A 25014-nucleotide genomic window follows, 5' to 3' on the forward strand; every position below is an offset into this window, starting at 1 on the left:
TACTGAATCAAATCCAAAGGACAGAAGATATTTCAAATTCTTACTTTTTTTCCCTAGCATAGTTAAATAAAAGCTTTTTTATTCGCTTAATAACTTATAGATTGCTTCTCTGCCTGAGATAAGAACAAAACTAGTGAAAATTTTCAGATTTAACCAGATAATTAGTACAAACGTATGCAGATATCAATATTGCAGAACAGGATGAATACAGAAGGCCAGAGTTTCTACACTGATTTCCAACTGGAAAGTAACCACATATTAATCAGCAATATTCTTCCTCTTTGGACAGTTTATTTCTTGAGAACAACTTTCACCTGGAGAATGTTTGCTTGAAAACAGGGTATTTCCTTGAAATTGCATCTGCCTTTCCTCTCGCCCATTTTGATAAGCATATTTATGAAATGTTATGAGAATTTGTGTTTCGAGAGTATCTCCAAGATGTACTACATGCAACAGCTATCTTCTCCTCCACACACTGCTCTAGAAAACACTTTAACTTCACCATGGATAAAGATATGAATATTAAAGTGACTCAATCAGAGGCCTCACTGATAGGGAAAAACAAGAAATCATGTTACCTAGAAAGATACCTCTGAGAAGTGTTCATATTAAATAGCCATAGACACAAAGTGCCTGGAAAGAAACGTTAGCTCCTTGATTAAATGAGAGCTCACAATTTCAGTTAAATAAAGAATAAGAAAACTAACTCCTCTATAAGTTCATAATCATTAGCATTACATTAACACTAAATCATACTACACAGATGTCTCTCTTTCATTGAAGGAGAAACTCCTCCCAAAAGGCAAGGACATTTTAATTTCTAATAACCTCAGAGTTCCAAAATATCCTTACATCTTAGCTATATCCTTCCAGCTACAGTTATTTCATCTCTCCTCAAGATGAAAGTCTTCTGTGTTAAGGTGTGTTGAGTCATTACAGCCAGAACAGAAGAAGGGAGAGAGATGTTAACATGAGGGCAACTGTTAATAACAGTGCCCTCAGCAAAGGTTTCAAGGGGCACTATGACCCTGTTTAAGGGGGGAAAGAAGGAGGAAATGTGACTCATAAATTGGATATACACCTGTCCTGATCCCAGTGAGCTTAGGAAGTTTTGAAGAGAGTCAAAATTCTCACCACTGTAAAACTATATATTAGTCAGTAATACCACACTGCTGTTGCTATACAGTCACTAAGTCGTGTCTGACTGTTTGCAACACGATGGACTACAGCGTACCAGGCCGCCCTGCCCTTCACTATCTCCAGAGACTTGCCCAAACTCAAGTCCATTGAGGCAGTGATGCTATCCAACCATCTCTTCCTCTGTGGCCTCCTTCTCTTCCTGCCCTCAATCTTTCCCACCATCAGGGTTTTCCCCAAAGAATTAGCTCTTCGCATCAGGTGGCCAAAGTACTGGAGCTTTAGCTTCTACACCTTCCAATGAATATTCAGAGATACTACACATAGAAAACACTAAAGATCCTACCAGAAAATTACTAGAGCTAATCAGTGAATTTCATGGGGTTCTGAAGGCAAGAATGCTGAAGTGGTTGCCATTCCCTTCTCCAGTGGACCACCTTTTGTCAGAACACTCCACCATGACCTGTCTCTCTTGGGTGGCCCTACACAGCATGGCTCATAGTTTCCCTGAGTTAGACAAGGCTGTGTTCCATGGGATCAGTTTGGTTAGTTTTCTGTGATTGTGGTTTTCATTCTGTCTGCCCTCTGATGGATGAGGAGAAGAGGCTTGTGAAAGCTTCCTGATGGGAGGGACTGACTGTGGGGAAATTGGGTCTTGCTCTGGTGGGTGGAGATTAGACTAGTGATCCCTTCAAGAAAATTTAGAGAAACCAAGGGAACATTTCATGCAAAGATGGGCACAATAAAGGACAGAAGTGGTATGGACCTAACAGAAGCAGAAGATATTAAGAAGAGGTGGCAAGAATACACAGAAGAACTATACAAAAAAGATCTTCAGGACCCAGATAATCACGATGGTGTGATCACTCACCTAGAGCCAGACATCCTGGAATGTGAAGTCAAGTGGGCCTTAGGAAGTTATCACTACGAGCAAAACTAGGGGAGGTGATGCAATTCCAGTTGAGCTCTTTCAAATCCTAAAAGATAATGGTGTGAAAGTGCTGCACTCAATATGCCAGCAAATTTTGAAAACTCAGCAGTGGTCACAGGACTGGAAAAGGTTAGTTTTCATTCCAATCCCAAAGAAAGGCAAGGCTAATGAACACTCAAACTACCGCACAATTGCACTCATCTCACACACTAGCAAAGTAATGCTCAAAATTCTCCAAGCCACACTTCAACAGTACATGAACCAAGAACTTCCAGATGTTCAATTTGGATTTAGAAAAGGCAGAGGAACCAGAGATGAAATTGCCAACATCCGTTGAATCATCAAAAAAGCAAGAGAATTCCAGAAAGACATCTACTTCTGCTTTATTGACTATGCCAAAGCCTTTGACTGTGTGGAATACAGACCACCTGTCTGGGAATACCAGACCACCTGACCTGCCTCCTGAGAAATCTGTATGCAGGTCAAGGAGCAATAGTTAGGAGCAGGTCAAGGAGTAATAGTTAGAACCAGACATGGAACAACAGACTGGTTCCAACTCAGGAAACGAGTACGTCATGGCTGTATATGTTCACCCTGCTTGTTTAACTTATATGCAGAGTACATCCTGAGAACTGCTGGGCTGGAGGAAGCACAAGCTGGAATCAAGGTTGCCAGGAGAAATATCAATAACCTCAGATATGCAGATGACACCACCATTATGGCAGAAAGTAAAGAAGAAATAAATAGCCTCTTGATGAAAGTGAAAGAGGAGAGTGGAAAATTTGGGTTAAAGCTCAACATTCAGAAAACTAAGATCATAGCATCTGGTCCCATCACTTCATGGCAAACATGGGAAAACAATGCAAATGGTGACAGACTTCATTTTTTCTGGGCTCCAAAATCACTGAAGATGGTGACTGCAGCCATGAAATTATAAGACACTTACTCCTTGGAAGAAAAGTTATGACCAACCTAGACAGCATATTAAAAAGCAGAGACATTACTTTGCCAACAAAGGTCCATCTAGTCAAAGCTATGGTTTTTCCAATAGTCATGTATGGATGTGAGAGCTGGACTATAAAGAAAGCTGAGCACCAAAGAATTGAAACTCTTGAACTGTGGTGTTGGAAAAGACTCTTCAGAGTCCCTTGGACAGCAAGGAGATCCAACCAGTCCATCCTAAAGGAAATCAGTCTTGAATATTCATTGGAAGGACTGATGCTGAAGCTGAAACTCCAATACTTTGGCCACCTGATGCAAAGAACTGACTCACTGGAAAAGACCCTGATTCTGGGAAAGACTGAAGGCAGGAGGAGGAGATGACAGAGGATGAGATGGTTAGATGGCATCACTGACTCAATGGACATGAGTTTGAGTAAGCTTGAGGAGCTGGTGATCGACAGGGAGGCCTGGCATGCTGCAGTCCATGGGGCCGCAGAGTTGGACATGACTGAGTGACTGAAGTGAACTGAACTGGTGTGCAGGGCCATACTCAGTAAATCTTTAATCCAATTTTCTCCTTCTGGGTGGGGCTGTGGTTCCTCCTTCAGGCCAAACTACGGCAGGGTAATGGCAGTAATGGCATCTCCTTCAAAAGGATTTATATCAGCACACCGCAGCTCCCAGGACTGTTGTATTTGGTGCCCCTAACTGTTGACCCACACCTCCATCAAAAACTCCTAGACACTCACAGGCAAGTCTGGCTCAGTCTCTTGTGGGGTCACTGCTCCTTTTCCTGTGTCCTGGTGTGCACAAGGTTTTGTTTGTGCCTTCCAAGAGTCTGTTTCCCCAATCCTGTGGAAGTTCTGTAATCAAATACCACTGGCCTCCAAAGTCAACTTCCCTGAGGGTTCTCAGTTCCTTTGCTGGATTCCAAGGTTGGGAAATCTGTGGGCCCCAGAACTTTTGCAACAGTGCAAGCACTTCTTTGGTATAATTGTTGTCCAGTTTGTGGAAAGTCTGCATGGTAGCTCCCGGGTGGGGCTAATGGCGACCTCCTCCAAGAGGACGTATACCACATGCCGCACCTCGCAGGTCTGCTGCAGCCCAAGTCCAGTCCCTGGGGCAGGGCACTGCTGATCCGTACCGCCACAGGAGACACTCAAACACTCAAAGGCAGGTCTGGCTCAGTCTCTTACAGAGGGCACTGCTCCTTTTCACAAGGAAATCAATCCTGAATATCCATTGAAAGGACTGATGCTGAAGCTGAAGCTCCAATACTTTGGCCAACTGATGTGAAGAGCCAACTCATTGGAAAAGACTCTGACGATGGAAAAAACTGAAGGCAGGAGAAGAAGGGGATGACAAAGGATGAAATGGTTGGATGGCACACCAACTCAATGGACATGAGTTTGAGCAAGATCCAGAAGTTTGTGAAGGACAGGTAAGCCTGGCATTCTGCAGTCCATGGGGTCAAAAAGAGTCAGACACAACTGAGCAACTGAACAACAACAAACAAGAGAATTTAGTTAAGTCACAGGGTACAAAATCCATACACAGAAAGTCCCTGCATCTCTATATACCAGCAACAACAAAAAAAAGAAATAGAAACTAAAGAATCAATCTCACTTACCATTGCAACAAAAAGAATAAAATACTTAGGAATAAACCTACCCAACGAGACAAAAGAGCTATATACAGAAAACTGGAAGACATTGATAAAAAGAAATCAAAGATGACACAAACAAATGGTGAGTTAGTCCATGTTATTGGATTGGAAGAATCAACATTGTGAAAAATGACTATACTACCCCAAGCAATCTACAGATTCAATACAATTCCTACTAAATTAGCAATGGCATTTTTCACAGAACTAAAACAAACAATTTCACAATACATATGAAAACACAAGACTCCAAGTAAGCAAAGCAGTCTTGAGAAAGAAGAATACAGATGGAGGAATCAACCTTCCTGACTTCAGACAATACTACAAAGATACAGTCATCAAGACAGTATGGAACTGGCACAAAAACAGAAACACAGACCAATGGAACAAGATAGAAAGTTCAGAGATAAACCCACACACCTATGGGCACCTTATCTTTGACAAAAAGAATATACAATGGGGAAAAGATACTTTCTTCAATATGTGGTACTGAGAGAACTGGACAGTTATGTGTAAAAGAATGAAATTAGAACACTTCCTAACAACATACATAAAGATAAGCTCAAAATAGATTAAAGACCTAAATGTAGGACCAGGAACTATAAAACTCTTAGAGGAAAACATAAGCAGAACACTCTATGATATAAATCACAGCAAGATCTTCTATGACCCATCTCCCAGAGTAATGCAAATAAAAACAAAAATAAACAAGTGGGATTTAATTAAACTTAAAATATTTTGCATAACAAAGGAAACTATAAGCAAGGTAAAAAGACAACCCCCAGAATGGGAGAAAATAATAGCAAATGAAACAACTGACAAAGGATTAATTTCCAAAATATACAAGCAGCTCATACAACTCAATACCAGAAAAACAAACAGCACAATAAAAATGTGGGCAAAAGACCTAAACAGACATTTCTCCAAAGCAGACAGACAGATGGCTAACAAACACACGAAAAGATGCTCAACATCGCTCAGTATTGTTGTTGTTTAGTTGCCAAGTTTTGCCTAACTCTTCAAGACCCCATGGACTCCAGCACTTCAGGCTTCCCTGTCTCTCACCATCTCCTGGAGTTTGCCCAAGTTCATGTCCATTACATCAATGATGCCACCTAACCATTATTAGTTTTTGAGAGTCATTCATTATTAGAGAAATGCAAATCAAAACTACAATGAGATATCACCTCACACCAGTCAGAATGGCCATCATCAAAAAATCTACAAATAATAAATGCTGAAGAGGCTGTGGAAAAAAAGGAACCCTCTTGCACTGTTGGTGGGAATGAAAACTGATACAGCCACTATGGAAGAGAGTATGGAGACTCCCCAAAAAACTAGCAATAAGAGTACCTATGACCCATCAATCCCACTACTAGGCATATACCCTGAGGAAAACAAATGTGAAAAAGACACATGTCCCCAGTGTTCACTGCAGACTATGTATAATAGCTAGGGCAATGAAGCAATCTAGATGTCCATCAACAGATGAATGGATAAAGAAACAGTGGTACATATGTACAATAGAATATTACTCAGCCAAAAAATGAAATGTATTTGAGTCAGTTCTAATGAGGTAGATGAACCTAGAGCCTATTATACAGAGTGAAGTAAGTCAGAAAGAGAAAAACAAGTAGTGTATATAAACGCATATATATACAGAATCTAGAAAGAAGGTACTAGTGAACCTACTTGCAGAGCAGCAATGGAAACACAAAAATAGAGAACAGACACATGGACACGCAGAGGGGAGGGAGGAGAGTGTGAGACACATGGGGACGGTAACATGGAACCACATGTAACAATAAATAACCAATGGGAATTTGTTGTATGACTCAGGGGATTCACACTGGGTCTCTTAACAACCTAGCGGGGTGGGGAGGGGTGGGAGGGAGGTTCAACAGGGAGAGGACGTATGTATACCTATGGCTGCTGACTCATGCTGATGTATCGCAGCAGCCAATACAATATTGTAAAGTAATTATCCTTCAATTAAAAATAAATTCATTTTTTTAAAAAATGGGTAGAAGACCAAAATAGACATTTCTCCAAAGAAGACACACAGATGGCTAATAAATACATGAAAAAATGCTCAACATCACTTATGATTATAGAAATGCAAATCAAAACTACAAATAGGTATCACCTCACACTGGTCAGAACGGCCATCATATGATTTGTCAAGTCAGATTTCAGGTTACCTATAAAAATATTCTAAGAAGATAGCATACCCATATGTACAAATGTGTGTGATAATTTATTATGTAAGGGGTATTATGAAAATGAGATCTTTTTGGTTTGATCTGTTTTTCTCAAGTAAGACATAACTAGTAACATTTTCCATCAAGTTTATAAAATCTGGATTTTCACAGTATGAACGCAACTAACTTTTATAAGTAAATACTGGGTTCTACGAGCTTCTCCACTGGCTCAGTGGTAAAGAATCCACCTGCAGTGCAGCAGATTTGGGGACCGGTGTTTGATCCCTGCGTCGGGAAAATCCACTGGATAGGAAATGGCAACCCACTCCAGTAATCTTGCCTGGAAAATTCCCTGGACAGAGGAGCCTGGTGGGTTACAGACTATGGTGTCACAAAGAGTCAGACACGACTGACTGAATAACTAAATAACAAAAATCAAAACTACAATGAGGTATCACCTCCCACTGGTCAGAATGGCCATCATCACAAACAAAAATGCTAGAGAGGCTGTGGAGAAAAGGGAACCCTCTCACACTGCTGGTACACGATACTGTTGGTACATGAATGCAAATTGATACAACCACTATGGAGAACAGTATGGGATAAAAAATACAAAATCATACTTTGAAAGCGATTTCCTCTTTTGTAGTAAACTAAGCATGTTCAAGGCTATTCCTAAAAGATGTCACCCTTATCAAAAGCTTTATTAGATTGCAGAAAAGTGGATGGAAGACAACTGGGGCCCAAGGAATGAACACATCCACAGGAGTGTGACTGCTTGGGAAAGTCATCCATTTTGGGGGGGCTCTGGAAGGCTCAGAGGTGAAGAGCAGTCAAGTAGAAGGCAGCAACTAGAGGTTAAGAAGATCTTGCAAATACAAAGCTTCTAAAGAACTAAATAAGACAGCATAGTCTAAATGCAGAAGGAGCAGCAGATACATGAGAAACCACCAAGGAAAACGGTAAAGTCACCAGTTGCAGGGGATAAGGAATAGGAGAAAGCAATCTTCCTTTCGAATCGTAAGTGTAAATGTGAGTTTTAAATGCTCTCAGGAAAGCTTGAAAGTTAATAAATTGAGAAAATTTTCTTTGGAGTTTCAAAGTAAAATTTCATAGCTATAAGGCCATAGAAGATTTCTATACAGTATATTGCCATCCGCTATTTTAAAATAGTTCCATTTTAAATTTCATGGTATGCGTATTTATTCTCAGCAACCACATCTGGTATCTAAAGCACTCTGTATCCCAAGTTAACAAAAGAGAATAATCAAACTTCAAATACTTAGACAAGAATGCAACTATAAATTGAAGTTTAATATCTACCAAAGGGATACGAGTCATGTGAAAACTGAGTTCACTGGAGGGACAGAAATAATTTTTTTTTTAAATCTAGTAGGTGTATAACTTTAGGTCAACCACAACCTTTGTGTGTGCATTTCAGTTTCCTTATCTCATTATGTAGTAGCAAAGCTCTTTCCCACTTCAGCCCCCGAAAAACACAGTTCTCTCTGCTGGGACAACTCCACCACCATCTCTTGCCTGGGTCATACCTACTCAGACTTAGGTTCACCACATGGAAGACTTTCTACGGAAACCCCATCATCCAATCTCCGTCAGCACCTTCTGCACACAGAGCCCCCACAGGACCTCAGAGCACGGCCTCTCCTCCATCCCAGCCCAGTTTCTCTACTAAACACAGGAGGCAGTGTCTACAGCCAGTGAAAATGTTTTTACCTGAGATGATTATAGAGTCAGCAGAAGAAAGAATATAGCCATGAATATATGATAATAAATCTAGCCTGGATTACATTTATCTTCACACCAGTGTAGTCAAAACATTTCATTTTCTGTGGAGGAAGGCATCCATGAAGGCAAAGTGCCTAAGGGACCATAAAAGTTCATGATGCGTACCTAGTTACCATGTACTATTTCTATTAAGAAAAAATGATTGTTTTTGTTGTTTTGAAAGCTGGATGATGGCACCTGTTTGGGGATAACTTAAAAAATAAATTGCTTGAAACATTTAAACAGTATCCAGCACACAGCAATAAATGTTAGCTCTTATTACCATATGAACAGTAACTGGAGACACTATTTGTTATATCACTTACAGAAAGGTCAATACAATACATTCTTCCTGACTTCAGTTTCCAGATTGCTTATTTCTCACTAGAAGTTCCCATGTCCCCTTTAGTTAACTAAGATGATAAGAACCATGTGACCAACATGTATACCTCTCTGATGTTAGAAAACCCAGAGCTGCCTTAAATGATAAAGCACAATAACTCCTTCCAAGTGCCAAGGACACTATTCCTCTGTTCTCTGATTTTTTTCTGCAATTTTATTTTTAAATTTCTTTCTATGTGCATTTTAGTATTATGCTATAACTCAAAGGGGAAAAAAATAAAATTTAACAGTAGGACTAAAAATGAATAAAGGCCTTACTACAGTCTAAAACGATAAAGACTGCCTCCATTTCAGGTTCATTCATGACCTATGTAATTTCACTGAACTTAATTTCTATATTTAAATGAAGCACACCAAATGTATGTATGTATGTGTATGAGAGTAAAGAAATCACATTCATTTTGAAAATACCACATTTCATTCACTTTGAGAACTGCCTTGGGGCATTCATTTCCAAGTTAATTTTAGTAGACTTTGAGTAACAAACTATACTTAACTTTCTGACAAATGTCCAAAGATGGGCACAGTACCCAAAGAGGTTCAAGCAGGCTGCAGGATTACTTGATCTGAACAGAACTGAGAACCAAGATGCAAAAAAACTATTACAAATGCCTAATTTCATGATCTTACTGGTTATTAGTTTGCTATGTATGCTGTAGCAAATTACCACAAATGCAGTGCCTTAGAACAATGCAAATTTATGACGTTACAATTCTTCATGTAAGAAGGCCTGCATGGGAACCTGGGCTGTGATAATCACTGCAGCAAGGGCTGCATTCCTCTCTAGAGGGTCCAGGAAGAACTCATCTCCTTACTTTCATCCAGCTTCTTAGAGACCACCCACATTCTCTGGCTTTGACTCTTCTCCTTCTTCAAAAGTAAAAGCACAAAGTGAAGTTGCTCAGTCGTGTCTGACTCTTTGTGATCCCATGGACTGTAGCCTACCAGGCTCCTCCGTCCATGGAATTTTCCAGGCAAGAGTACTGGAGTGGGTTGCCATTTCCTTCTCCAGAAGATCTTCCCAACCCAGGGATCGAACCCAGGTCTCCCACATTGCAGGCAGATGCTTTATGGTCTGAGCCACCAGAAGAATTTCTTCTTCAAGGCCATGAACAAATGATACATTGAGTCTTTCTCCGACTTCCTTTTCTGCTTTCTCTTTCACTTTAAGAATACTTATGATTACTAGTGTGCCTATATAAATAATCCAGTATAACTTCCTCTTTTCTAAACCCTTATTTGAACATAGCTACAAAATCTCTTTTGGCATATAACATAACATATTAAAAGGTTCTGGGAGTTAGGATGTAGACATCATTGAGGGTAGTGAGCTGGCATTATTCTGCCTACCACAATTGATAACTAACATATAAACAACAAAACAGAAAGAAGTGCTAGTTTAAAATAACTGAAACACAGCAAAGATAAGTTTTGAATTTAATAAAAGCTATTTACTAACCTAAAACCCACATCAAATCTTTTTTAGCACATGCAACTTTAGCTTACTTTCCTCCCTGAATATCACTGATTCAAATTCAAGCAGACCAGCTTTGCTGTCCTATGAAACAGTAGAAAATAATATAGATAATCTATAAAAAGGTCAAAAAAGAAAATCTAAAATTCATTTGTAGAGTATACTTAACATTTATGGATTTTCTAGAATACATTCCAGAATATAAAAATACATCCAATAATTTAGGAGAGGAAAAATGTAACTTTAAATATCTGAACTCTACATTCAATGCTTCACTGTTGCTAAGTGACTATGTAACTGAAAGTATTGAAAATGTTTGTCTTCCAAATTAGTCAATAGAAGTAGTACAAGAATCAGGCCCATTACACAGATAGGCAGGTGGGTGGGGATATTTATAACTAAAGAATAATTAGCCATAACTTTCTATTGTCAATTTACTTAGTAACAATATGAATGTTGCTATAGAGTCAGTCAAAGTTCGTTATCGGGAGCTCCAGGCATATCATTAATTTACTCAATTCTGGTCTTAGGCACATTTAATCAATGAAGTTTAATTTCAATCCCAGTTCACCTGTTGGCCTGGCTGGATTTTAAATAACACTAAACACATGAGAAATAAAATTATTATAATGAAACATATATAAGCAAAAACAAGAACTAAAATTAAAACAAACTTCTGATTTTACTCAAGTAGTGGATATAAGTTTTTAAAAACCCACTGTTTCTCAATTGGTTTTTGAAAATAATTATGAAGAAAATCTGAAAATACATGCAGGAATATATGACTTCACATTAAACAACATAATAGTTTAGTGAGTTTAAATAATTTCTTCAATCAATTAAAATTCTTTCATTATCTCTAATGATCAAGATCACTGAACTTCTGAACAAACTGGTGAAATGTAAGATAAAGTGCTAAAAAGATTCTTTTAAATTAACCAGAATCCAAGTAAATTACATTACACTTAGAGATTATCCCTTAAATTCATTTAGAATGCTTAATTATACTCCAACATGCAATAGAAAAAATTGGTTTTCCTAGCTCTTAGACTAGATAATGACTAACATTTGTATAAGTTGCATGACTGCCAAATATTCTTTCAATGAGACAAATTTAAAAAAAAAAACTGCTTGCAACAATGTGGGAAATAAAATATGAATCACAAGTAAGAGAAAAACTTAAATCAATAAATACACAATGCACACACAACATAAATGACACAACCCCCTGTTTCCCAGGACCAGGAAAGAGTCCTGGAGTGGAAGTACTCGTTTTCACTCCAGGAAAGATGCCTTCGGTTCACAAGTCCCGCCCTTGTTTCTGTCCCAAAAATGAACTCTAAGAAATTGTTCTTTATTCTGCCATCAACATGGAAATGGTACAAAAATTCAGAAAAAGGACAAAGGAAAACAGAGAAAACAGTTGAAAGGAGTTATTCAGAACACTGGGAAATCAGAGGAAAATCCTTAAAAAACTGGTAGAAGTGAATCACGTAGATGAGAACCTGTGGAAGTGTCTTCAATAGAAAAAAAGTTCTAGAAAACTGAAAAATACTAAATCATATCTCTATCATATAGTAAGAATACTCATCCTCAGAGCCATATACAGGAATATACAGTGTACCAGTTTCATCACTAAGCTGACTCTATTCCTTGAATGACAACTGTTATTACCCTTTGGATATTTTACAAAACAAGCAAGTAAACAAACAAAAAAAACTATGAGAAATGTTTTGGCTTAAAATTCATAAGGCTTCTACTAAAACACATTTTCCAAAGTCTAACACAGCAAATCCAGTAGCTTTGGCTCATTCCTTGCATCCTCTTCTCCAAACAGGCATTGAACATATACAAAGCAAAGAGTAATTATATCCAACCACAAATGTTGAGGAGCTAACAGTCAAAATAAGGGAACCATTACAAAACTTACTGTGATAAATTAAACTACCCAAAACAGCAATGTATTCAAAGTGCTAAAACGGTAATGGAAGAAAAAATGTCTTAACTCTTGTCCTTGTTCTTTCTAAGATTCACTTCTCTACCTTTACTTTTGACCCCATTCACTCTCGTATCTTCTGGGTTCCTGCACCAATTAACCTTTCTTTCACCTATTCAGCTCCTCCCATTCCTGGATCCTTTTCCCACCGCCCACTTCTTGGCCCACTTCACTGCTATTCCAAAAACGGGTGCTCATCAGAAATCATCACACAACCTGAGCGACAGTCCTCCCCTGCAAAAGTGTGCCTTCTGAAGTAGCCGAAGGACTATCCCCTTCTTCCACGTCCCATTAGTACCTTTCCCTTTACTCAGAAAAGGTAGCTCCCTAAGAAAGAGGCCATTCACAATGGTCTATTTCATTATTACACGCACTACAGTCCCAATAAGTGATACATGACAGGAAAGGACAGATCCGAGAGCCTGGATTCACAGTGCAGGCTACCAAGAACATCGGCTTTCTAGGCACTGCAGGTATCAGAGTGGAGGGAATGGATGAAGATCCCAGAGAGGCCAACAAAGCCAAACAAGCATGTGACCTACCCAAGAGAGAAACTGGGTAATAAGACAAAATTTCACCTTTAAGGGAAAGGAATTTAAGAGGCCATGTGAATTTCTAAGTACTTCAGAAAGAAAAATGATGTACATGAAATAGTCACAGTCATAATCATAAAGTGCCTGGAAAGCAAAGATGAGTTCTTCATTTAATTAAGAGTTCACAATTTGAGTTTAAGAAAAAAATGTGTTAATAAAGTTGTCTGCTATATTTGTTCATAATAATTAGCATTTCATAAGCAAGAATGGAGCTAAATCATACCATACAGATATCTCTCCTTCTAAAGGTCCCTGATGGGTTCCCTAATAGCTCAGTTGGTAAAGAATCCACCTGCAAAGCAGGAGACCCTGGTTCAATTCCTGGGTTGGGAAAATCTGCTGGAGAAGGGATAAGCTACCCACTCGAGTATTCTTGGGCTTCGCTTGTGGCTCAGCTGGTAAAGAACCCGCCTGTAATGCAGGAGACCTGGGTTCAATCCCTGGGTTGGGAAAATCCCCTGGAGAAAGGAAAGGCTACCTACTCGAGTATTCTGGCCTGGAGAATTCCATGGACTGTAAAGTCCATGGGGTCGCAAAGAGACTTTCACTTTCAAAGGTCTCTGACAAAAGAAATCCCTCTAACATGCCTATAAATTTTAACTTTTAGTAGACCTCATAGTTTCAAAGCATGTATTCTTATTCAAAGCATGTATTCTTCATGCCAGAAAAACTGGCACACACAGGAGCAGTGACCTATCAGAATATTAAGAAGGTAGGTAGTGGATGGTTTACTAAGAAATTACTAAAAATAACTACTTACACAAGTTAAAATATCATACCTAAATCTTCTCTGCTGCAGTTTATATCTCTCTACTCTTTTCTTTGTTGCCATTCATAACAATGAAGAATTCCTAAGTCAACAACTACTAAACTTCTAAGAGGTCCATGACAATAACTTCTCAGTAGATTTCGTCTCCTTTTGGAACATCCCAGCTCCAACCTACAGCCCTGAAATAGCCCCTAAAACAGAAGAAAACTCGTATCTTCCTAATAATACATGTGTACATATGCAACTATAACAGGCTTGGCTTGTTCTTCATTATCCATATTAAGTCCTCATTATTTCTGAATCACAGATAGCACTCATACATCTTGTACCCGAAAGTCAAGAAATTACCATATCATCCCTCTATCACAAGTTTGGGTCTTCCCGAGACTTTTACTTTTTATAGTTTTTAAAGAATAGACAAAAACATGATCTTTTTTGGTCTCCCAATAAATCAGCCCCTCTTTCCCAACTTTGCTATTTCTCCCAAAGGCAAAAGCACGAAGACCTTGAGTATCCTGTGAGCCTTCTCTCATTCACCCACATTGTTCAATCTTGCACTAATTCCTCAACAGTATCTTGCATGTTGCCACTACTAATGTCCTCTATCAGTTCCTCTTTTGCTTTTATTGAGACTGTTACGACAGGCTCCTAATTAGATTCATGGGACCTTAAGAGCGGGACACGACTTTGCGACTCACTAGATGCATTTCCACAATCAATATCAAGATGGAATCTAACAAAAGAGTTTCAAAATATTTGGAGGGAAAAAAAAAAATCACACCTTCAAAATAGCTGGATATCTCTATCAGTTATTGATAGAAAAAAAATCCTCTATCAGTTATTGATAGAAATAATATCAGTAGGGATATAGAAACCACCAGAAATGCAGAACAATGTGAAACAATTTAGCATAAATGACTTTTATAGACCATTTCACAATAAATGCAGAACATAACTTATTTTCAAGTGCACCTGGAAAATTTACTAACAGAGACCACATTTGGGCTAATAATACAAATCTCAGAAAAAGCATTGAATCATGGAGTATGTTTTACAACTGCAAGGGTACTAAGTTTAGAAACTGATAATATCTGTAAAATTCTATATAATTGGAAACTAAGTAGTCTACTTCTTAAAAAAAAAAATCCACATGTCAGAGAAGAAATCACAAGGGAAATATCTTCTAAATGAAACTAAGTAATAATAAAAGGAAAATATACCAGAATTTAGTAATTTGAAGCATTACTAAGATGAAAATTTACAATTTTAAATGACTATATTAAGAAACAGAAAGATTAAAATAAAGTGTCCAACTTATGAATCCAGGAGAAAAACAAATGATGTACAAAGGAAGTAAAAGAAAGGAAATAAGAATGACACTAGAGATCAATTAAAAACTAAAATGACAAATAATAGAAAAAATTAAAAATCAAAGGCTGTTTCTTTGAAAATAGCAATAAAATTAATAAACCCCCCAGCAAGACTTATAAAAACAAAAGAATGAAAACAAATTACCAATACCAGGAATATAATAAGAGACATCAGCACAGATCTTATAGAAACTAAAAGAATTAAAAAGGGGCTATTACAAAAAACTTTAAGTCAATAAATTTGACAACTTCAATAATTTGGGAAAACAGATACAAAGTAAATGTTTATTGAATGAATGCATATTTTACTGATTTTAGCACTTTACTAGGGAAGAACAAACATGACTTACCTAATTAGCATTTGCAAATGGCCAAAAGACAGAAATGTACACAGTGGGGATACAGGAGCTAAAGGAGAAATTCTCAAGGAGAAACAGTCCTCTCTCCAGACCCAGAAATGAAGATAAGCAAACAAGAGACAAGGAGAGGAGAAGCATTTGGAAATTCTGTCGTTCAAAACTAAATGCAAGAGAAACCGAGTTTTTTTCCCCCAACCCTAAGATTTCATGAACATAAACAAAGAAAAATAAAAGAGAAAGAGCAATCAACACACCTCTCTTCTCTCGGTGTATTTCTTCCAGAAGTTGCTCCTGTCTTTCTATCTGTTCAAAAAGACACTGAAGCTCAGCTTCCTTGTTTTCCGTCATATTCTTGAGTTGTTGTCTGCACAACATCAGCTGGTGCCGTAGACTTTTCTCTCTGTTTTCTCTCTCTTTCAGTTCCTCACAGAGCCACTGAAGTTTAGTCTAAAAATATGACATTTATTCTAATTTTTAAAAATCTAGAAAACAGTGGCATTCCAAAACATGAAGTCATGATAATCTAAATTTAAACAATAACTAATGATTTAAGCAAAATTTTAAAATACCCATAATGTTTTAATTTGCATAATGGTTTATATCAGTTAAAAGCTCATGCAGAAAATTATTTTCTTGGATATTTATAAAATACTTGGTATGCTCTATCATCTTTCAAAAGGCAATACCACAGAAAGTTTAGCCTATTAAACTTCATGTTGTAATACAATTAATCCCCTAATTAGCTTAGTACAAATATTTGAAAATCCAAAGCACTCCATAATAGACCTAGAAAAACTTGTTATAAAACAGAATGTTATTTCAGAGATTAAAAAATAAGAGAAAACTCCTAAATTTGTTTCTAAAAATATATATCCCCAAGGGTCTTGCTAATCAGGTAGAGAGAGAGATTTTATACAGCATGAGTCAGATAAAGTCAGCATTTTTCCATATTTAAAACTAGGAAATTTAATTGAAACAACTCTCTTTTCCAAAGACTCTAACTTCACCAACGCTAACATCTAAATATTTAAAGCAGGGATGAGAAAAGAACTTTCACATTCAGTAGAACAAAATTTCAGTTGGGTCTTAGGACCTTGCCAAGTGAGAGAGTACCATCCAGCTGCTACTGCTACTGCTAAGTCACTTCAGTCGTGTCCAACTATGTGTGACCCCATAGACGGCAGCCCACCAGGCTCCTCCATCCATGGGATTTTCCAGGCAAGAGTACTGGAGTGGGGTGCCATTGCCTTCTTTGATCCAGCTGCTAGTTGACTTTAAATCATCTAAACAGTCTCCACCTCAATAAGATGCAAAATAGTGGAAGCTGTGAACTAGAAGGGAAAATGCGATTAAGCTAACGGACAATCTCCCTGAATAGTTCATATCATAAGCAAGAATACGCTAAGTCTCCAGAAGTCTAAAAGGCTGTTTGGACATGCCCCAGTTTCTTAAAAGTAGCTGTGATAGAATCATTTTGCAGGTTCAATCCCTGGGTTGGGAAGATCCCCTGGAGAAGGAAATGGCAACCCACTCCAGTAATCTTGCCTGGAAAATCCCATGGACAGAGGAGCCTGGCAGGCTACAGTCCATGGGGTCATAAGAGTTAGACACAACTCAGTAACTGAACCACCACATGATGAAGCAGAACTGGGATACGGCCCTTAGAGTAGGACTCCCCACATACATCAGCTTTCAAATATCCCCAGAAATGAAAAAGAGGCACAATTCCTTTGGACAAAAGATCGAACAGGTGGTGACATAAAAAAAAAAATCATCATAAGTCAAATTATAAAAAATTATACAGTAATATCATAAGGTAACCAGTATGTTGGGTGAAGAAAAAATCATGCATAAAGTTATGGTCTATTAATAACAAAGCACTTTTGATGAGACCAGAGTTTATGTTAATGAGCTAGTTTAGGGTGGAGCCCCTAGATAGCCTCAGGATGGGGCTGGGGATTAGCAAGCTGAAATTTACCTTTATACTCATCAACTTAGAAGAAGGGGGATGGGGTACAGGCCAGGGAGGACTGGAGATTAAGTTCTGTAAAGACCTGAACAGCGAGACATAATGAGCTTCCAGGCTGGTGAACTCACTTCCACGCCAAGAGGGTAATGCACCCAAAATTCCACAGAGACAGAAGTTCCTGTACTCAGAATATTTTGGGGCCATGCCCTATATATCCCTTCATCTGGTTGTTCAATTGTATCCTTTATAAAGAAGTACTAATAGTAAGTCAAATATTTCCCTGAAATCTGTGAGCCATTATAACAAATTAATGAACTATGGGAATCCCAATTTGAAGCCAGATCAGATAGAAGTGTAGGAAACCCAGGCACTCAATACTTGTGACTGGCATCTGAAAAGTGGGGAGAGGTAGGAAAAGTCTAGTGGCACTGAGCCCTTAACCTGTGAGATCTGGAATAACTCTGGACAGTCAGTGTCAGAGATGAATTAAGTTATAGGGCACCCAGTTGATGAAAGAAAAAAACTGAAAGACTACTTGATGCGGAAAACTCAAACATCTACAGTCAAAAGTGTTGTGAGTAGACACAGGCCATAATAGCAGGTATTATATTTCACGGAAAGGGCAGGCCACTAGGATTTTTCATCTTCAGAGCTCTGATTTATACAAGCTAAGGGTAACTGCAACAGAAATATTGGGAACGCCCTCTTCCACCAACTCCTCATGGATAGGGTGGTCAATCTACTCCAAACAAAGCAGGCTAAGAACACTGAGATCCCAACTGTCATCTTCCCAGGTTATTAAGGTGCAATTTTTTAAATATTCAATAAAATACTAACAACCAGAATCCAGAAACATATAAAAGGGTTCTGACAGCATAATCAACTGGGATTTATCCCATGAATGCAAGGTTTCACTAATATTTGAAAATTAATTAATATAATATGCCATATTAGTAAGCATTAGAGACATAAGCCACATGATAATATTAAAACGTGAAGAGAAATTACATGATGAAATTCAATACCCATTCACAATGAAGACACTCAACAAGCTAGGAATAGAAGGGAATTTTCACAACCTGATAATAGACATCTATTTTAAAAAACCACAATTATTATCATACCTAATGGTAAAAGACAATGCTTTCTCCCTAAAATCAGAAACAAGAATGTCTGCTCTCACCACTTTTATATAACACTGTATCAGGAGGTCATGGCCTGGCAATTTTGCAAGAAAATTTAATAAATTATATCCACACTGAAAAAAAAGAAGTAAACCTATTTAGATTTATTTGCCGATAACATGCCCCTGTATAAAAAAATCCTAATGATTTCATTAAAAACATATTAGAACTAATAAAATAGTTTAGGAATATTGTAATATATAAGATCAATACACATAAATCAATTGTAGTTCTATATGCTTGAATGATCAGTAAAAAAAATCAAGTTAAAAGTCAGCTATATGTACAGTAGCATCAAATGAATAAAATACTTAATAATACACCTTTCAAAAAAACTGAAAAAAATACTCTGAAAAGATAATAAAGAAAAAAACTAAACAAAATACAGTTGAAAAAAAAATTTTTAATACCTAAATAAATGGGACAATATCCTATGTACAAAATATCAGAAGACAATACAGTTCAGACAAAAATACTCCTCAAAAAGACCTATATATTCAATGCAATCTCAATCAATATCCCAACTGGCTTTTCGGAAAATTGACAAGTTCATTCTAAATAGCATATGTACAATCAGGGGGCTCAGAGTAGCCAAAAAAAAAAAGTGTTGGAAAATAAGACCAAATTTGGAAGACTCAAAGTTACCCATTTCAAAGCTTATTACAAAGACACAGTAATCAAAACAGTGTAATACTGGCATAGGATAAACAATAGATCAATGAAATAGAATTAAGAGTCCAGAAAAAATCTATGCATATATGGTCAACTGACTTTCAACGAGGGTGTCAAAACAATTTGATGACGAAAGAAGAGTCTTTCAACCAGTGGTAGTGGGACTACGAATAGTGACACGTACAAGAACAGACTTGGACCTATACCTCATATTGTGGTATTAAAAAATTAACTCAAAATGGATCATAGATCTAAATGTAAGAACTAAAAATATAAGACTCCTAGAAGAAAATAGGCAGAAGTCTTCATGATCTTGATTTGACAATCATTTCTTAGATATTACACCAAAAGCACAACCAACCAAAGAAAAAAGTTGATAAATTTGATTTAATCAAAATTTAAAATATTATGCTTCAGTGGTCACAGTCAACAAAGTGAAAACACAACCCACTAAACAGGAAAGAATATTTATAGATCATATGTCTGAAAAAGGGCTTATAGCTAGGATACATGAAGAACTCAAATAATAAATTAAAAGATAAAATCAGCAAAAGATCAAAACAGACATTTCTCCAAAGAAGATATATGAATGGCCAATAACCACATGAAAAGATTCTCAACAACTAGCCATCAGGGAAATGCAAATCAAAACCACACTAAAGTTCCATTTTACATCCAGCAGGATAGCTATGATCAAAAAAAATAAAAAACACACAGATGATAACAAATGTTCACGTGTATATGGAGAAATTAAAATGCTCATATACTGACAAGAGCAACGCACAATGGTGCAGTTACCTTGAAAAACAATCTGGACTTTCTTCAAAAGTTTAAACATATTTACTGTGTAACTTAGCAAGTTTCTCCTAGGTATACACTTATAAGGAATAAAAACATATGTTCATGCAAAAAACCATGTTACTCAAAATGTTCATAGAAGCACTATTCATGATAGCCAAGAAATCAAAATAATCCAAATGAACATCAACTGGTAAATGAATGTCGTATATCCATACAATGGACAGTTACTTAATAAGAAGTAGTAAAGTACTGATACATACTACAACACAGATGAACCTTGATAACATTCTGCTAAATGAAAGAAATCAGTCATAAAGGATTGCTTATTATATGATTCCACTGATAGTAAATGTCCAGAACAGACAAATCTATAGAGATAAAAGCAGATTACTTGCTGACTAGTGCTACCAGGAGGGTGGGATGGGCAGATATGTTAAGAACCTGATGGCTAATGGTCCAGATTGTCTTTTGGGGGGTAATGAAAATGTTCCAAAATTCATGTAGTGATGGCTGCACCTCTCTGTGAATATACTAAAAACTACTAAATGGTAACTCTAAATAGGTCAGTTGTATGGTACATGAATTATATCTCAATGTAGCTATTACTTAACAAAAAATAAAAGGAGGGAGGAGACAGATCAACAAAAGCTTAAAGTTAAATCACCCTGCAGAGATGAGACCTGGCTTTAGTACTTGCTATATAATTTGTAGGCCTTTGCCTTGTCTGTATGTCACTAAATAAATACAGGAAACAGTGTATTTAATAAATACAGTGGAAACAGTGAAGACTTTATTTTGGGGGGGCTCCAAAATCACTGCAGATGGTGACTGCAGCCATGAAATTATGACGCTTGCTCCTTGGAAGAAAAGTAATGACCAACTTAGACAGCATGTTAAAAACAGAGACATTACTTTGCCAACAAAGGTCCATCTAGCCAGGGCTATGGTTTTTCCAGTAGCCATGTATGGATGTGAGAGTTCGGCTGTAAAGAAAGCTGAATGTCAAAGAATTGATGCTTTTGAACTGCAGTGTTGAAGAAGACTCTTGAGAATCACTTGGACTGCAAGGAGATCCAACCAGTCCATCCTAAAGGAAATCAGTCCTGAATACTTGTTAGAAGGACTGATGTTGAAGCTGAAACTCCAATACCTTGCCCACCTGATGCAAAGAACTGACTCACTGGAAAAGACTGATGCTGGGAAAGACTGACAGCGGGAGAAGGGGACGACAGAGGATGAGATGGTTGGATGGCATCACTGACTCAATGGACATGAGTTTGAGTAAACTCTGGGAGTTGGTGATGGACAGGGAGGCCTGGCGTGCTGCAGTCCCTGGAGTCGCAGTGTGAGACACGACTGGGTTGAACTGAAATACAGGAAGTCCTCAACTTACACGAGGATGTGAACTTCCAATTATGACTGTAGAAATTTAAGTCTGCTTCATTCCCCAATATTCACTTTGAAATACTATTGCAAATAGAAAAAGAAAAAGATAAAATTCCATAGCACAGAAAGCCAGAAAAGATAATCAATTCTGCCAGATTAAAGGATCACTTTCTACTAACGCATTTAGGAAGAAAACAGAGTCAGCATGAGGATGAGAGATATACCATCATCCCCATCTAACCACAAATATGAGACAAGGAAGTGAACTGACTGATCTTTAGAAAGCATACTCTCTAGATAGAGTGGAGAACATATCAGAGGCTAGAAGCCAAGAGGCTTTTATAGTATTCCATACAAGTGAAAAATGGTAACAAGGACTGGACCAAACCATATGTATTTGAGACTTAAATGTAAGGAGGGTAAGGAAGAAGGAGGAATCGGCATTGACGGCCAATTTTTAGCTTAATAAACTAAAACAGGAAACCTAGAAAAAGCAAAGATTTAGGGGTTAAGAAGTTAAATTAGGCTGAAATAGACTGAGGTTAGGATCAAAACACACAGAAGTATAGATGATAATTGGATATATAGATCTAAAGCTCAAGAGATATGGTCAAGAGACACAAACTAAATCAATAGTGTAAAGGAAGTTAAAGGCAATAGGAACAAATAAATGGCCCCTAAAGAATATCTACAGAGAGAAGAGAAGAGGGTTTAGAAGAGGTAAGCACAAGTGAAATTCCAAAGTAAAACTGAGATATAAATGGAAATTTAGGAGGAAAATATGAGTCTGGGGCAACTGAATCCCAAAGAAAAAAAATATTATAAGGTGGATATCCTCAATGTCAAAAATTCAAAAGGAAGGGACAGGCATATTAAGTAATTTAAAAAATATACATTTGTCAAAAATGATCGCAGCTCAGCCCATCAAACCAAAATAGGACTAAAAACATGAACATCAAATTGTTTGTGGTGATTATGCTTTTATACCTACCAAAGACAAGTGTAAAGTATATAGAAAATATGTCCTCTTATTTTTTTGAAAAGTTCCATTCAGGTTACTATGTTACAAAAAACAAGGGCAAGAAGGACACTACTTCTGATGTGGTGTCATATCCATGGTTCTTCTTAATTCTGTTTTCTACCACAAGAGAATGAAATCCTAGCATTATTAGATCTTCTTATGCCTCAGAAGGAAAACAAATTCCATGTGGTAATATTGCACTTATTTGATTTCTTAAAAAATATTCACTACCAATTCAATTTTTGAACACTCAAATGGTCCAAACAAAATCGATCACTAGCTTCCATCATCTAGTTTAATCTGTTCTTTCTCAATGATTTAATGGCAGATTTTAAAAATACCTTCAATTTCCTTTTTCTCAATGGTTTCCTACCTATTCCTTATTCCATTCCAATCTTTGGCCTGTTGTTAAGAGAGAATAACGACAACAAAAAAATTCTGTTTTATCATAACAACACTCCTACTGGTTCTGATAAAAACAGAATAACAAAAAGTTATCTGAAACAAAGCAATAATCAGGTTTGATCTGTGTTATGGACTGAATTATACCCCCCTCAAAATCATGTTAAACCCTAACCAAAGACACAGGGAGTTTAGGGAAGTAATTAGGGTTAAATGAGGTCTTAAGGGTAGTGTCCTTTGAAGAAGAAGAGACACACTCTGACTCCTAACCTTCAGCTCTTCCAGCCATGGCACCAGCCCCAACATGAAAGATGACTGTCTATGAGGCAAGAAGTCTCACCAGAAACCAGTTCTAGCACTGAGTGACCTTAGAATTCTAGGCCACAGAACTGTGAGAAAATAAATATCTGTTGTTTAACTCACCCAGTTTTCTTATGGCAGCCCTAGCCAACAAGTACATTAAGACCTACGGCTTCAGTTAATTCCTGTTGAGTATTTATTCCATTATCATACAAAATTAAAAACAGGTCATAGTTAGATGCTTGTTATGAGTTGAGTAAGTATGCACAATATATTATTAATCCTAGAAAACAAATTGATTTATGGAAATTTAACCAACCAATAATCAATTAAGAGAATCAGAGTTTGTTAGAGAAACACCTATTATCTTTCATTAAGTATCTTGGAGAAACAGCTTGAAACACAGTATAGGAATAACTTCACCAATTTCAAACAATAATTAGATGACAAGGCTATATAAATCACAGTGCAAACACCATTCTATTAACCACTCACAAGAGTATCTTACAGAGTACATAATAGGCTCATTTATTTAACTACACCAACAAATATTGCTAAGTAAACAAAAATAGGGCAAATAATTTTAAATCAGTTTTTTTTTAACCTTCTTAGTTGATAGCTTGCAAGTAGATGGAAATATTTTTAAGTATCCAGTAAAACAATCACAGTGATATTTTAAATCTGTATGAATCCTCTAGTGAGATTTAGTGGAATAATATACCAGAAGTCAGTAAGGATAGTTATATCAGGAACCATAACTTTGCTGCTTTTCACTACCATGCTTCCTTCATTAAAATTCTAAAAACAACTTTGAGAGAAAATGTTTATACAAGAACCAGAGATAAAAAGGATAGCAATTTTTTAGAATGTGCTAGGCTACCAAAATAAGAATTAACCCAGAACTGCAAAATTCAAATTGAAATCAACCTCAAAATATAATTCTTTCACTAAAACTTACCACTTTTTTATTTGGTTTGAATAGCATCTAGAAGAAATATACCCATATTCATAGTACATTTTAGAAAATAAAAATTATTCCACCAATTAAACTGAGTGAGTTCCCTGTGTACGACCTAAGGATATTTCCACTACAAGAAGATACCTGAGTATCTGTATCACATTTTGCTGTCGCCACTGGAAGGATAAAATACTAGATGATCATTTGCAACCTTCAATAAGAATTAAATGCAATGAGCCCAATGACAAACCTAGACAAAACATTAAAAAGCAGACATCACTTAAGGTCCATCTAGTCAAAGCTATGGTTTTTCCAGTAGTCATGTATGGATGTGACAGTTGGACTATAAAGAAAGCTGAGTGCCAGAGAATTGATGCTTTTGAACTGTGGCATTGGAGAAGACTCTTTAGAGTCCCTTGGACTGCAAGGAGATCTAACCAGTCCATCCTAAAGGACATCAGTCCTGAATATTCACTGGAAGGACTGAAGCTGAAGCTTCAATACTTTGGCCATCTGATGTTAAAAACCGACTCACTGGAAAAGACCCCGATGCTAGGAAAGAGTTAAGGCAAGAGAAGGGGGAGACAGAGGATAAGATGACTGGATAGCATTCACTGACTCAATGAGCATGAATTGGATCAAACTCCAGGAGATAGTGAAGGACAAGGGAGCCTAGTGTGCTGCAGTCCATGGGGTTGC

At 37.2% G+C, this 25014-nt stretch overlaps 1 protein-coding gene across 9 annotated transcripts in view; it reads right to left on the reverse strand.

Annotated features, from left to right (window-relative positions):
• CEP128 (centrosomal protein 128) overlaps positions 1-25014 on the reverse strand; it is a 484062-nt gene that overhangs the window by 223407 nt on the left and 235641 nt on the right. For 7 of the 9 annotated variants that reach the window (XM_070469726.1, XM_070469720.1, XM_070469725.1 and 4 more), the window contains one exon: positions 15877-16069. The exons of the other annotated variants lie outside the window; for them this stretch is intronic. In XM_070469726.1, the coding sequence (XP_070325827.1) occupies positions 15877-16069 (193 nt within the window). The remainder of the gene's footprint in view (positions 1-15876; positions 16070-25014) is intronic. 9 annotated transcript variants of the gene reach the window in all.

The sequence above is a fragment of the Odocoileus virginianus genome, chromosome 6, assembly GCF_023699985.2.
Source record: "Odocoileus virginianus isolate 20LAN1187 ecotype Illinois chromosome 6, Ovbor_1.2, whole genome shotgun sequence".
Lineage (NCBI taxonomy): Eukaryota > Metazoa > Chordata > Mammalia > Artiodactyla > Cervidae > Odocoileus > Odocoileus virginianus.